The following is a 12,988-nucleotide window of genomic DNA, read 5'->3' as shown; positions in this document are numbered from 1 at the left end:
GATTTCTTCCTCTGGAGGAGGAGGGTGTTCGAGCCCTTGCAGCTTGGGGTGTGAACCTGCCATGGGGGTGCGGCAGCTCTCGTAGGGTGTAGGCAGGGTGCAAGTCTCTGTCTGGTGGGACTGCTCATGTGGATAGACTGCAGTGACAGGGAGCAATGTCAAAGATGTCAAAAGACAAAAGGAGCCTGGACAGAACAGACTGATCATCTTGCTTTGCTTTTCTAACTTCAGCGACCCAGCAGTATCTGAGTATGTGCATGTTCAGGCTGGGTAGTCAAACAGGCAGTGCTGCTCTCTGGTAACTATGGAAATAGGTTTGTTTTAACCTGCAGTGCCTGGGCTCAAAGTGAGCCTTCATACCTGCTTTTCCCATGAAGCAAGTCAAAGGCCCAGCATGTGCAGTATCACAGGTATCTCTTCCGCCATTTTTGTCTCCCTGTGCTCCCAATGCTCAGACGGGAAGGAGTATGACGTGTACGTGTCCTACGCGCGCAATGCGGAGGAGGAGGAATTTGTGCTGCTGACACTGCGGGGAGTCTTGGAGAATGAGTTTGGGTACAAGCTGTGTATCTTCGACAGAGACAGCCTCCCTGGGGGAAGTGAGTATTTCACAGGGGGCTGTGCTCCATGCACCTCCTCTCTTTATTGTTCTTTGAGGTATTGGTAGTTTGGAACAGGCCTGTTCAGGTTATCTTTTGTTTTTTTCCCCTTATCACTATTAATGAACTCTTTTTGGTATCTTCTAATGTTTTTGCTTCACATGACAGTGTTGGAGATGCTCCCGGCCTCCAAAAAAGCTGTGGTGGGCAAGTGATAGTGGTTGGTTGTTTCAGTTGCTCTCTCCAGGACTGATGTGCAGGAGTGATTGATCTATCAACATGGGGAACCAGACAGCTGACCTTCATGCAAGCCCTCTAAGCTGCCTTAAAAAAAGGGGATAAAGTCAAGGCTAGAAGAAAAGAAGCAGGGAAAGTGTTACACTGGACCAGACTGGTAGCTCACGGAGGGTAATGGTGAACGCCTGTAAAAAGCAGGAGTGTCTGCTTCAGGAAGGTATGGAGAGCACCATGCCAAAATCAGTGAGAAGATAACATGCCTCCCACTCACCCTCATTAATTAGGGAGTTTGTGTCTAATATGGCATACAATTAAGCTACTATAATTAAAAGTACTTTGTTGCAGGTAGTGGGACTATCTCTTCAGTAAGATGTAGTCTTTTTTCCCTGTTTTGAGCTAAATCATGTAAGGTTCTGGACATAGTGTCTGCTTCACGGATGCAGGGAATCAAGAATAGAAGTTTTTGAAACTCCCCAGATAAGCATACCTTCACACAGGTGCCACAGCAAGGGCACAAATCTAGCCAACACTCTCTATTTCCAGTGTCCTGGGGGCTCAGTAAGCTGGGTGACCCCTGATGCCTATTAAAAGTTCAAAGTCTGAACTTCTGCCAGTGCAGACCACCCTACTTTGAATTCATGGCCTTTGGGTCAGGACCCCACTGATGACAGAACCCATGCTGAGAAAGTCCATTGGGGTCCCTTTTGGGAAGGAGAGGAGGGACTGCTGGAGTCTCAGCCCAGCTGCGTGACAAGGGGAGCAGAATCAGACCGGAGACTTATCTTTATCTCCTAGATGCTTGCTAGGATCTAGGAGCACCTCAAAGTTTGGAGATAAATGAGTAAGTTTGCCTCAGGGGACCTGGAGACAGATGCAATCCTGGTGCTGTTCCTTCTAGAGAGAGCCTGGATGACATGGCAGGGAACCTTCCAGGCTCAATTTGCTTGATGCAGTGTCAGACTCAGAGCAGGTTTGCTCTGAGCTGTTCTCACCAGATGTCCTTCTTCCTCCTGTTCCCTCTGCTGCTTCTTGCCATCCTTCCCCTTTCGCTTGGGAGGGTGTCATTTTCCTCCCACCACAGCTCTCCTGGGCTCTCTCTCCCTCACCCTTACCCCTGAATGCTCCCATTTCTGCCCCTCGTGCCAGTCGCTGTCAACCTCAAGCCAGTGCCAGTCCTATGGAGCACTGCTGGAGTGGCTTGTCACCACACTGCTGTTTGTGATGCTGCTGGGGCTTCCCTGTCGCTTCTTAGCCAGGATTTGACTAATCTTCTTGGAAAAGCACGGCAGGCCAGGAAATAGCTTTTGGCAGCTGATGTCATGCCTCCAGAGTGTGCATCTGTGTCATGGTTAGTTATGTTGTCCTTGATGAAGAAACAGTGGGGGATGGATTATCCTGCGAGTTAGCTGACAGGAACTAATCAAACATGCTTGACAGCTAAATGAAGTTGCCTGTCAGCATTATTTTATCCTCCATTGTAATTTCTGACCAGTCAAGAGTGTTCCCTTGTAAATGAAGTGTGGGAGATCCTGCAGCAGAGAGTACAAGCGCTGGGATTAACACTTACAAGGGATTTTCACATTAATTACGGGAGGGTGCCTAAGGACAGTCTACCTGCAGATATTAGAATATTAAAGAGGATCCACAGTTACCATGACATGTCCCTTCCTTGGAGGGTGTTATTTTTGGGGCACTTCACTAAAAGGCCTCAGAACAGTTTACTTTTTAAGTTCTAAAAATGCTCTAATCTGCATTCATAGATGACAGCAACAGGAACAGATGGATGAGTAACAGGAGTTAGGATGGTAGTACTACCAAAGCAAATTAACCCACGAGGATGCTCAGGGAGGGTGTAGATGTGTAGATACATATTGTGTTTGTTTGGTGTGGGGAAACTGAGGCAAGAGGAGTGAAAGGAGTATCCAGAGTCATTCTGGACATCTGCCAGAGGAGGATGTAAGCATAGGCATTCAAGCTTCCCAATACCTCTTCAGGCTGAGTTTTGCCCTTGAGGTCATGTGTTGCGCAGCTGCCAATTTCCCTGCTTTGCTCCAGAAAGCCTCTTTTCACCCCTCTTTATGAGATCAGCAACCCTCTTGGCCACAAGGCATCCTCATAGCATTGCGTGGTGTCACTGACATGTGGTACCATGCCTTTTAGATGTAGCTCTCTTGGGCATCTCCGCATAGCGCAGGGAGGAGGAAATGCATCTCCAGGGAGTCTGAGGCTGGGAGTAGAAGATGTCACTGTGTGGGGAAGTGGGTACAGCCATGGTGTAGGAGGTCCTACCTGGAGTCACTTGCAGGGTTGGGAAGCACCAGTGTAGTCTCTAGAGAGGGCCTCCAGGGGGTTTTACTGTCCCCTTCAAGAGACACCTGGTGTCACACTAGCAGCTCAGCAGCATGTCCTTGGGCATCACTAACAACCTCAATGTTTCTTTCTCCCAGTTGTCACAGACGAAACCCTGAGCTTCATCCAGAAAAGCCGACGTCTGCTTGTTGTCCTGAGTCCCAACTACGTCTTGCAGGGGACACAGGCCCTGCTGGAGCTCAAAGCTGGTCTAGAGAATATGGCCTCCAAGGGCAACATCAAAGTCATTCTAGTGCAGTACAAAGCCATCAAGAAGAGCAAAGTGAAGGAGCTGAAGCGGGCGCAGGCAGCCTTGACTGTCATTAAATGGAAAGGCGAGAAATCCAAGTACCCAAAGGGCAGGTTCTGGAAGCAGCTGCAGGTGGAAATTCCAGTGAAAAAAATCAGAAGGAGTTTGAGCCTTGATGGGTTGATGCATATCCCTGAAAAATGTTTGACGCAATCAGAAAACAAACCAAAACAAACCCATGAGTTATACCAGGGAGTGGGAAGGAGCTCAGGGTTTTTTCCATGAAGGACCGTGTCCCAACATTTTTGGAAGATGGTCATGTTTTCTATGCAGTTTTGTATTGCTCTGGCAGTAGAGGGACCAAAGATGTAAACATGTCCTCTCTGCAAATGTATATTCTTGTTATCAACCACACAAGCCCTGGGCTTAAGGTCTAAATTTGAGCTATACAGGTGTGATGCATCCAGCACCTTGTGATGGTGTGGTATTTGTATAGGCCAGTACTCTGAGATCCAGTTCCTATGGGACCTTCATTAGCATCCAGGACAGAGCTCCTTTCCTCTCCTAAGTGACTTCACTCCTTTATGTTCCTTGGTCCCTGTTACAGGGGCCAAGGAACAGTTTGAAAGGTGGCTCCAGCTCTATAGTCTGAATCACTGTGGGATCACAGACTTCTGCTTTAGTGGGGGGAGCATAGACTCTTGAGGCTCCTCATCATTGTTCCCCACATTTCTGTTGAAGGTGCATACAGATAGTTTGGCAATGGGGAATGGCTTTTACAAAACATTAAACTCCCCCCCCCCAACACTCTGCTAGGTAATATTTGTATTGTAGCACTTCTAGTAACGAGTGGTCAGTTTCTGGGACTCTGGTCTCATGAGTACACCAGATCATTCAGAACTGTAATGCTTGTAATCCAGGGGAAATCTCTCATTAGTACAGGCCATGGAGCATATCTGAGAGATGTTTCTTGTAGAGTAAACTCAGGGACTTCACAAGCACTACAAGGAACTCCAGCATACTACTGAACCTGCCTACTGCCTCTGCCAATGGCTGGGGGACAGCATTATGCAAGGTACTGCCAAGGCCTCTGGGATGACACTGGATATATATCCAACTCACCAGGAGGCCCTACAAACTTATTTGAACTTACTAAAAGCTACTAATTCTGTCCAGCTGGGTAAGACTATGAGGACAGGCTTAGAGAGCTGGGATTGTTCAGCCTGGAGAAGAGAAGGCTTCAGGGAGACCTTATTGTGGCCTTTCAATACTCAAAGGGGGCTTATAAGAAAAATAGGGACAGACTTTTTAGTAGGGCCTGGTGCAACAGGACAAGAGGTAACAGTTTTAAACTAAAAGGGGGTAGATTCAGACCATATTTAAGGAAGACATTTATTACAACGAGGGTGGTAAAATGCTGGCACAGGTTGACCAGAGAGGTGCTGGATGCCCCGTTCCTGGAAAGAGTCACAGTCAGGTTGGACAGGGCTATGAGCAGCCTGATCGAGTTGAAGATGTCTCTGCTTATTGCAGGGGGATTGGACTAGATGGCCTTTACAGGTCCTTTCCAACCCAAACTATTCTATGATTCTTTGAAGAATCTGTCTTCTGTGCCTGTTTGTGAACCATCACCATTCCTAATTCAGGACTCAGGTTTAAACTGGCTTTACAGAGCAAGTCTCCCCCTATCTTGTTTCCAGCCCAGAGTTGCAGAACAGAGGCTGTATCTCTGTAACCTTTGCACAAAATGGAAACGCAAAAAACCACTGTGTACCAGTCCTTGCTTCAGTGGGAGGCAGCAGGAGAGGACCTGGTGAGCTAACCCCCAGCACACAGGCTTTTAAGACAGAAGAGGGGTGTGTCCCTTTCCTTGTAGGACAGACAAAAGCACAGTGGGACCCTGGCATTGACTGGTGCTATGGTTCACAATGTTTTCAAATAAAACTGCAAACTGGGGGTGTCTCCATACTCCTGTAGCTCCCAGTGCAAGGACCTGCCCACTTTCAGTATTATGCACACCAAGTGCATGCTTATTTTTTATTGATAATGGTTGATGCTGAGTCACCTTTGACTCGTATTCACTCTGGTGTTCAGGGGGTGAAGCATATGCATTCATAATGGCATTAAAAACCACTACAATTTGGTGTCTATGCACTACTCACCCAGCTGAGAAGGTTTACGGGCATCCCAATAAGAAGCTTAGCCTTAAAGATGCGGGACTGAATCCTGGCATCAGGGAAACCCCTTGCCCTTAGCATTTTATGATTAATAATGTTATTCCAGGGCTGTGGGGAGCTCTGCCCTTGGTCAGGTACTGTATGCCATGGTTTAGGAATGGTATTTCCCAATTTAATGCTCCCACTGAAACCATGTGCCACTTACTCCTCTTCCCTTCCCCTCCTCCTCCCCCCGCAGCAGGCTGGAGAGAATTGGAGGCACAAAAGGTAAAGATCAGAGGCTGAAATAAGAGCAATTTATTGGAAATAACACGGAGATAAGAAAACAAACAGTAGCAGCAACAATACTAATGACAGAGGGTACAAGAAATTAATGATTTGCATGGAACCCCCCTGACAATAGACAATACCTGACCGTTCCCTCCCACCAACCCAGAAGGGACCCCTTCTCCATGAAAGATACTCCTTTCCCCTGGCAGTGATGTGAGGTGATATAAAATAACCTCCAGATCCTGGCCATGCCCCTTCCTGGCTACTGCAGAAATTAACCCTGTCCTGGCTGGAACCAGGATGCTACAAATGTGAAACAAATAGAGCTGCTTTTTTAACTTCCTCTTCATCCTCCCCACCCCAAGTAAGCTTTGCTTTAAGGAGATAAAATTGCAGTCAGCTTCACTGGAGGCAGTGGAACTTCTCATCTGCTCCTAGGTGCTTAAAAGCTTTATTATGAGCTTTTCTACTGTAGTTGTCTGAGGAGGGACATTTATAAGAGATAGTACCCAAAACCATGCTCAGCTTTGTGAACCCATTGCAACTGTGTCATTTTGCCCAGCTTCACCTTTTTGTTTGTGTTTTAAGCATCTCTGTAACCAACTGCCAGATCTGCAGGCAGAGGGGAAGCCCCTGAGGCCAAAGCAGAGCTGTGTTAGATTCCTAGATGATTTTTAAAAAGTTGACTCCAAAATATGCATAGATTGAATTGACATCCCAGACCTCACAACACCACATCTCACTTTGGCTGAGTTACCAAGAGAACTTCTGCTGATGTTTCAGTAAGTCTGATTATTTTAGAAATTTAAATTCATCTCATATATTTTGCTGATTTTATTCAAAGAGTTTTCCAAATAATTAATAGACCTGAACTTTCTCTGGCACCATTGCACTGGCCTTTGGATACATCTCCGGCACCACTGCAGTGGCCTTTGGTGCCATTGCAACCTGAGAACAGGATTACTGAGAGACATCAGCAGAGCACCCACAAGGTGAAAGGTGTGACGGTCTGGAAGGGACCTGAGAGGTCCAGAGGGAGCAGTGTGGAAGGAATAGCGCTGGAGCAGGTTCCACTCCCCCAGAGCTTTACCCCTGGCTTTGCTGGGATCTGTCAGGCCAGGGGTAAAGCCCAGTCTCAGCTATAATGCAGATCTGCAAACACCTCAGATCCACCTGCCATTTCATTCTAAGCTCCTTGTGGTTTCCGTTGTGGGATTCTGTCACAGCCCATGTCTGAATCAGTTGATTCATTTGAGTTTCTGTGCTCTAACCTAATATTTATGCAATATGCGCCTTATGCAAAGTTCCTCATTGGTACTTCATGGGGAAACAGTGTGGCACGAATTGGAAAAAATATCTTCCCTCCCTGTGCTGTTTGATGTTGTACAGCTGTTCCAGAGTTGTTTTCCCTTCTCTTTTCTGCATGTTTTTGCCTTTGTGTGATTTGGTCTGTGAAGTGTCAGTATTATTTTATTTTGCTTTTCAATAAAACATTTTCACTTTTGCATTTCCGTCCTTGTGCATTTCTCATAAGTACCATCTTCCTCCCCATTATGTCTGCAAAATGCCGTTTAAGAAAGATAATTGTGTAGTCCAAGCATCAAGATCACTTGGGACACCTCCTTGGAGGGGGACATTTTCCTGGCTGTTTCATGTTGTGCCTGCAGAGGCACCTGGGCTACCAGGGCCATGCAAGCAAAAACAGAATGACACAGAGCACTGAGGTGTCTCACAGCAGTGGACACACACACAGAAAATCCCTGATCTGAAGAGTGCCTGGCAATCACAAGACAGAAAGATGGAAAGGAAACATTATCTCTTTGCTTTAGAGATCAAGTCAGAATGTTGAACAGAAATCTTGGAAATCTGCCCAAACCACAAAAATGAAACTCACTCTTAGGCTACTTTGCCCGTCACCTTCCAGGCAGTTTGGTAGAAAAGTTTCAGTCAGCTTCATATTTTCTCATCCAAGCCACTTTCTTGTCTATTTCCCTTCTTTGCCTGTTAGCAGGTAAGTTGAAAGAGAGCCTAGCACTTCCAGACCACTAGCAAAATGAATACTTGTGACAATCTATGGATTTGGGGTCTATGGGTATGGGACCTAGGACCTATGGGACCTAGTTATAATCCTCTGTTATAATCATCTGGGGTGCATTAGGGAAGACACAAGTAAACCATTGAAAATATTCTGTAACCATTTAGTAAAGGTGGAAGTTTTTTAGTGTAAAGCGGATAACTAAGTGTATCAAATCCCCAAACTCCTGCAGTGTTATTGCTGCCTGTCCTATCCCGTGCTGTTGGTGTCACTATGACCTGCACACTGTGAAGTGGCCACTCAGGATTTTTCATGAGCTAGGTTAACATTGTAAACTGAATATCCCAGGGTGTCCTGGTCAGACAAGTCTAAATGCATCCCATTCTCAGAAATAAAATCTATCTTTGGGAATTTGAGCGTCTTCCCTGCCAAAAAGTGTTGAGTCTCAAAAAGTGTTGCAAATTCAAAATTGATAAAAGAAAACCAGCACTGTCACGTCAATCAAAACATTTCAGTTCAACAGCATCAGAGTCATTCATGTTAATTGAGCCTGGACTTTTTGAGCAGGCGGGTAAAATAGGTGACCTCCCAGGGACTGCTCCTGCCTAAATTTCACCATGGTTCTGTGATTCCAGTTTCAAAAAGAAAGACCTTTCAAACCAGCAAAAGATCTTTTTCTTTTACAAAATTTGAAGCCTGGCTGTTTTCAAAATAGATCGCAATCAGTTGCAGAAAGGTTTGAATGAGGTCTGGACTCAGTAAATTGGACATTGCTGCCAATTCTTTGTGCCTTTGAAATAGGGTGTTAAGAACATGTCACAGCGTTAAGTGACAATTCTGACAGAACTGACTTTGTCATCTACTTTTGGTTTCAACAAATCAGTGTTTTCCTGGGTGTGTTGGGGGGGAAAGTCCCCCCAAACCTTGTATACCAGAAAAAAAACACCCTCAAAATAATTTTATTTTAATTCCAGTATTATGTTAAAGAACCAAATAGTACTTTACTTGCTCCATTAGGATATTACTGTGTCATCATTTTTCCTGTCCCATGTTCTTGGTCTCCAAATAATCTAGTGATAATGAGTTTTACAGCTACTCATATATATTTGAAAAGTATTTCTCTGTACAATATTAAAATAAGGTTCATCCAGAGGCAACATGGTGGACTTTCTGCTGTGAGATTAGAGACAGCCAAGTGCTGGAAGAATAAGAGGCATTGCCATTGCAGGGAAGGAACTGTATTTATATAAAAGACCAGTGTTCTACTGGCAGGGAGAGAGGGAAGTCTCCAGACTGAGGAATGAAGGTTTCAGCAGTGTGACAGGGATCTTCTTCCCAGAACAGATCTTTGCAAGATGTTCTTACAGGCAGGTTTTTCTCTCTGAATGTGCGAGAGCTCTTACTCAAATGATCCCTGTCCTGCCTGAACACCAATTTGTCCTTGGGTCCCCCCCTCATCTCAGGCACCAGCACTCAGTCAGTGTATGGTTTTTTTAGAGTTTTTACAGTTCTCTTAATCAGCTTGGGTTAATTTGCTGAGTGCCTGAGCCCTATAATTCCCATTGTTTCTGCTGCCCACCCATTAGCCATGACACCTTCAATATGCTTACTGCATCCCAAGCCACAGGTAGAAGTCCAAGGACATCCTTCAGGCTTGCTGCTTTTCAACATTCATAATAAAAGAGATGCTGCCCTTGCCTGGCACCATTCCAACTAAGCATCTTGCTGAGCTTTACAGCTTGCAATGAATCGCAAGAAACGTTTTGAAGGATGGTATTTACACCCCACATGATGGCTAGGGGAACTGATGGAAAGGTTTAAGGCTGACATTTTTGCTTTCTAAATTTGGAGGTTTCCATTTCTAGGTGAGAGAGCATGACAGGGAAGGAGGTGGGTCTTGGCCTTGGTAGTGTGAGCTGTGGCAAGGTGACGTGATTGCTTCACTGTGTTTCCCTGATGCAAAGGGCTACTCAAGCTGGGGGCAGGTGGTTCCCAAACAGGACCTACCCTTTATCAAATGCCTGTACTTCCCTGGGAAGGAGTGATGCTGTGCAGAAGTCAGAATACAGCAGTGGCATATCCTGGCTTCTCGTTTACCACTTCTCAAAAACACCCTGCACAGCAAAAATGCTGCCAGCAGGAGTGTGGGCAAGTCAAAAGTCACAGGGCTGGTGCCAGGTTTCCTTCTGTGGGAAGAGGGTTCTGTGCAGGTATGCCACCAAACAGCTTCATTCAGTTTTTATCTTCCCACTCCCTTCTCCTTGTGCACCCCAATTCCTCTGTCCTTGTACTCTTAGATACCACCGAAGCCGTGTTCGACTTCATCCAGAGGAGCCGCAGGATGATCGTGGTCCTGAGTCCTGATTACTTGACGGAGAAGAGCATCAGTCTCCTGGAGTTCAAGCTGGGCATCATGTGCCAGAACGCCATAGCAACCAAACTTATCGTGGTGGAGTACAGGCCACTGCAGTGCACCCACCCCAGCATCCTCCAACTGAAGGAGTCTGTCTCCTTCGTCACCTGGAAGGGGGAGAAGTCCAAACGCTCTGGCTCTCAGTTCTGGAAGGCACTGCGGCTCGCCCTGCCCCTGCGCAGCCTGAGCGCCAGTGCTGGCTGGAATGAGAGCTGTTCCTCCCAGTCAGACATCAGCCTGGATCCCGTCCAGAGGAGAAGGAGCCGGTTGAAAGGGCAGCCTGACCCACGGGGCGCCGCAGCAGTGACTCTCACTCACGGAGCGATGGCCCTGACCCCCGAGTCAAAGGCCAAACACCGAGCTAAGCGCTTCCTGACATGCCGGTGTTGTGGGACCTATTGCAATGACAGCAGCAGACTCAAGCACAAGCATCAGGCTGTGGCTGAGCCCAGGTGGGACACTCACCTCTGCAAGCCGGGCTTGGGCAGGCCTGCGGCACAGGGGCTTCAGGGCAGGGTTCGAGCTGAGCCCCCACCAGCACAGGCTCCCGCTCTTGCCCTCTGCCATTACAGTGACCTGTCAAACAACAATGACTTCTATGTACTCTAACCCATAGGCTGACAGCACTGCTGGTGCTGGGCCAGCAAAAGAAACTCACTGCAGCCTCAGGAAATTTTTATCATATCACAGGCTGGCATGGTGCCATTCCACGTCAGTCCAGTGCCAGCGTGGAGGACTGCAGCAATATCACTGCTGCTGACCTGGGCCACGGCCCCGCAGCCATGCACAGAGCGGTGGCTGGGGGCTTCCTGCTCAGGTCCTTCTGCTGAATTTAAATTGCAAAGTGGAGCTGATAATGTATTTCTCCGGCACTGCTTTTCCCCAGCCGCGGTCGTGTTTGCAGCAGGTTTCCTGCTGGGGTCGGGCGTGGGAGGGAAGGTCCCCAGCTGGAGTCTGGGAGGGAGGGAGTGGGGAGGAGCCGTCCTCCTGGCAAGTAACCTCTGGAGAAGAGGAGCAAGCCTGCATTTTGCAAAGAATAAAACTTTGCTAATGAGGGTAACCCCTGCCAGTGCAGTTATCCACTGTGGTTTAAAAGAATTTGGTCAAAAGTTTTAAAACAAGCCCTTTCTCTTCAAATAAAACTGATTTCTTTAACCTGCTGTTGTTAAAAGTGCCATGGGAACTGGTAAATGCTGGAGCCTTGTTCACCAGGTGCTTTCTGGAAAAATGGTTTGCCCAAGCTGGCTCAGGTCCCCTCCTGTTCCCAGAGCTTCAGTGGAGTCCTGGGCTTGGTCCCTCTCCCAGCTTCACCACATGAAGAATTCGTTCTCTTAGTTGAGTGGCCTCTCACACAGCAGGAAAGAAAGCCATTAAAAATCTAGGGAAATCTGATTTTAAAAATGTTCTCTGAGTAGTCAATGAGCTCAGGGATAGGGCAAGACCTCAAATGCTCACGGAAAACCTCCGGTGCTGAAGCTGAGGGGTCAAAACCACACTTCATTAAATAACCAAAAGAGCCTTGAACAGTATCCCTGGGGCTACTATTTCATCAATCTGTTGAGCTGGCTGTCAGCAGTGTTTCCCACTCTTCTTCTGCAATGAAAATTTCATTTCCCTCAATCCACTTTGTATAACAGCTTCTCTCCCCATAGAGGAAGGGTGTTAATCCTGGGAGTCGGCTGCTTCCCTTCAGCTGATGCTCTGGCATGACAGACCTGGTAATATCCTACGTTTGTTTTCTTTCCCTGAGACAAAAAAGAGGTCTCCTTCACCACTCTGGTCAGTCTAATAATTGCCTGCCAAGTTGACAAGTAATTATTTTTCTTCTGCCTTGGAAATATGAACTGAGTCCTTGGGGTACAGGGTCTGGTGGCCCCCAGGACAGACCTTTATCTGATGGCCTCAGGTGAAGCCCTAGTGAAATTGCTGGAGCTGTGAGGAAGGAAGGGGCCATGTCTCAGTAGTGCTGAAGTCCAGTTATAATTCACATATTGCTTTCCTTCCCTCAGCAGGCCCTCTTCCCTCTTCCTCACTATTGCCCTGACTTTTTTGATCTTTTCCTTCTGAGATCAAGCACAGCTGACAGCTCTCCTGGTACAAGTCTCTGTGAGCTGAATCCTAACAGCCTGCAACAGACTGAGAAATAGAAACCAAAAAACCTGGTGCTGAGTCAGTCTAAATAAAGAAAGGGCAATAAACCCCTACCAGCTCCTGGGAGCTAGAAATTCAGACTCTAGAGAACTCTCCAGGTGTGGATTTCTCTCTAATTTCAAGTAGACACACTGTAAATTGCTTGGAAAAACTTTGTCTCTATGTGGCCATTTACCAGTGATCAAAGAGAAGAAGCAGGAACGAGATATTTGGAAAGCAAGCTGTTACATTGCAGGATGCTTTGTAAGAAGTAATCAAAATACCATTAAATGGTTAAATGGCTCCAGTTGCTTACAATTAGATGTGGGATGGTACTGTCAGTGAGTCTGGTAGTGCTGAAAAATGCAGCTACAAAACATAAAGAATTTGAAATCAGTCAGCCTCCAGAGTCAACATATTTGTTATTTGTTGGCATTTAAACAGCTTTTATTTACAGACTCTGCCCTTACTTGAGTGTGGTATTGTCTCAGTTGACTACAACAATGCAAAGGTACAGGAAACAACAGC

At 46.7% G+C, this 12,988-nt stretch overlaps 1 protein-coding gene across 6 annotated transcripts in view; it reads left to right on the top strand.

Moving 5' to 3' along the window:
* IL1RAP (interleukin 1 receptor accessory protein) overlaps window positions 1-11,240 on the top strand; it is a 50,265-nt gene extending 39,025 nt beyond the window's left edge. For 5 of the 6 annotated variants that reach the window (XM_027647540.1, XM_027647541.1, XM_027647542.1 and 2 more), the window contains 2 exons: window positions 456-599; window positions 10,215-11,240. In XM_027647540.1, coding sequence (XP_027503341.1) covers window positions 456-599; window positions 10,215-10,939 — 869 coding nt within the window. In that variant the 3' untranslated portion in view covers window positions 10,940-11,240. Of the gene's footprint in view, window positions 1-455; window positions 600-3,283; window positions 4,735-10,214 lie in introns of those variants that run through there. The other variant, XM_027647544.1, reaches the window with a different exon arrangement.
* The last annotated feature ends 1,748 nt before the right edge of the window (window positions 11,241-12,988 follow it).

Source organism: Corapipo altera, unplaced genomic scaffold (genome assembly GCF_003945725.1).
Source record: "Corapipo altera isolate COAL_440 unplaced genomic scaffold, ASM394572v1 113, whole genome shotgun sequence".
Taxonomy (NCBI): domain Eukaryota; kingdom Metazoa; phylum Chordata; class Aves; order Passeriformes; family Pipridae; genus Corapipo; species Corapipo altera.
The sequence above is the reverse complement of the archived record's forward strand: the minus strand, read 5'-3'. Positions and strand labels throughout refer to the sequence as shown.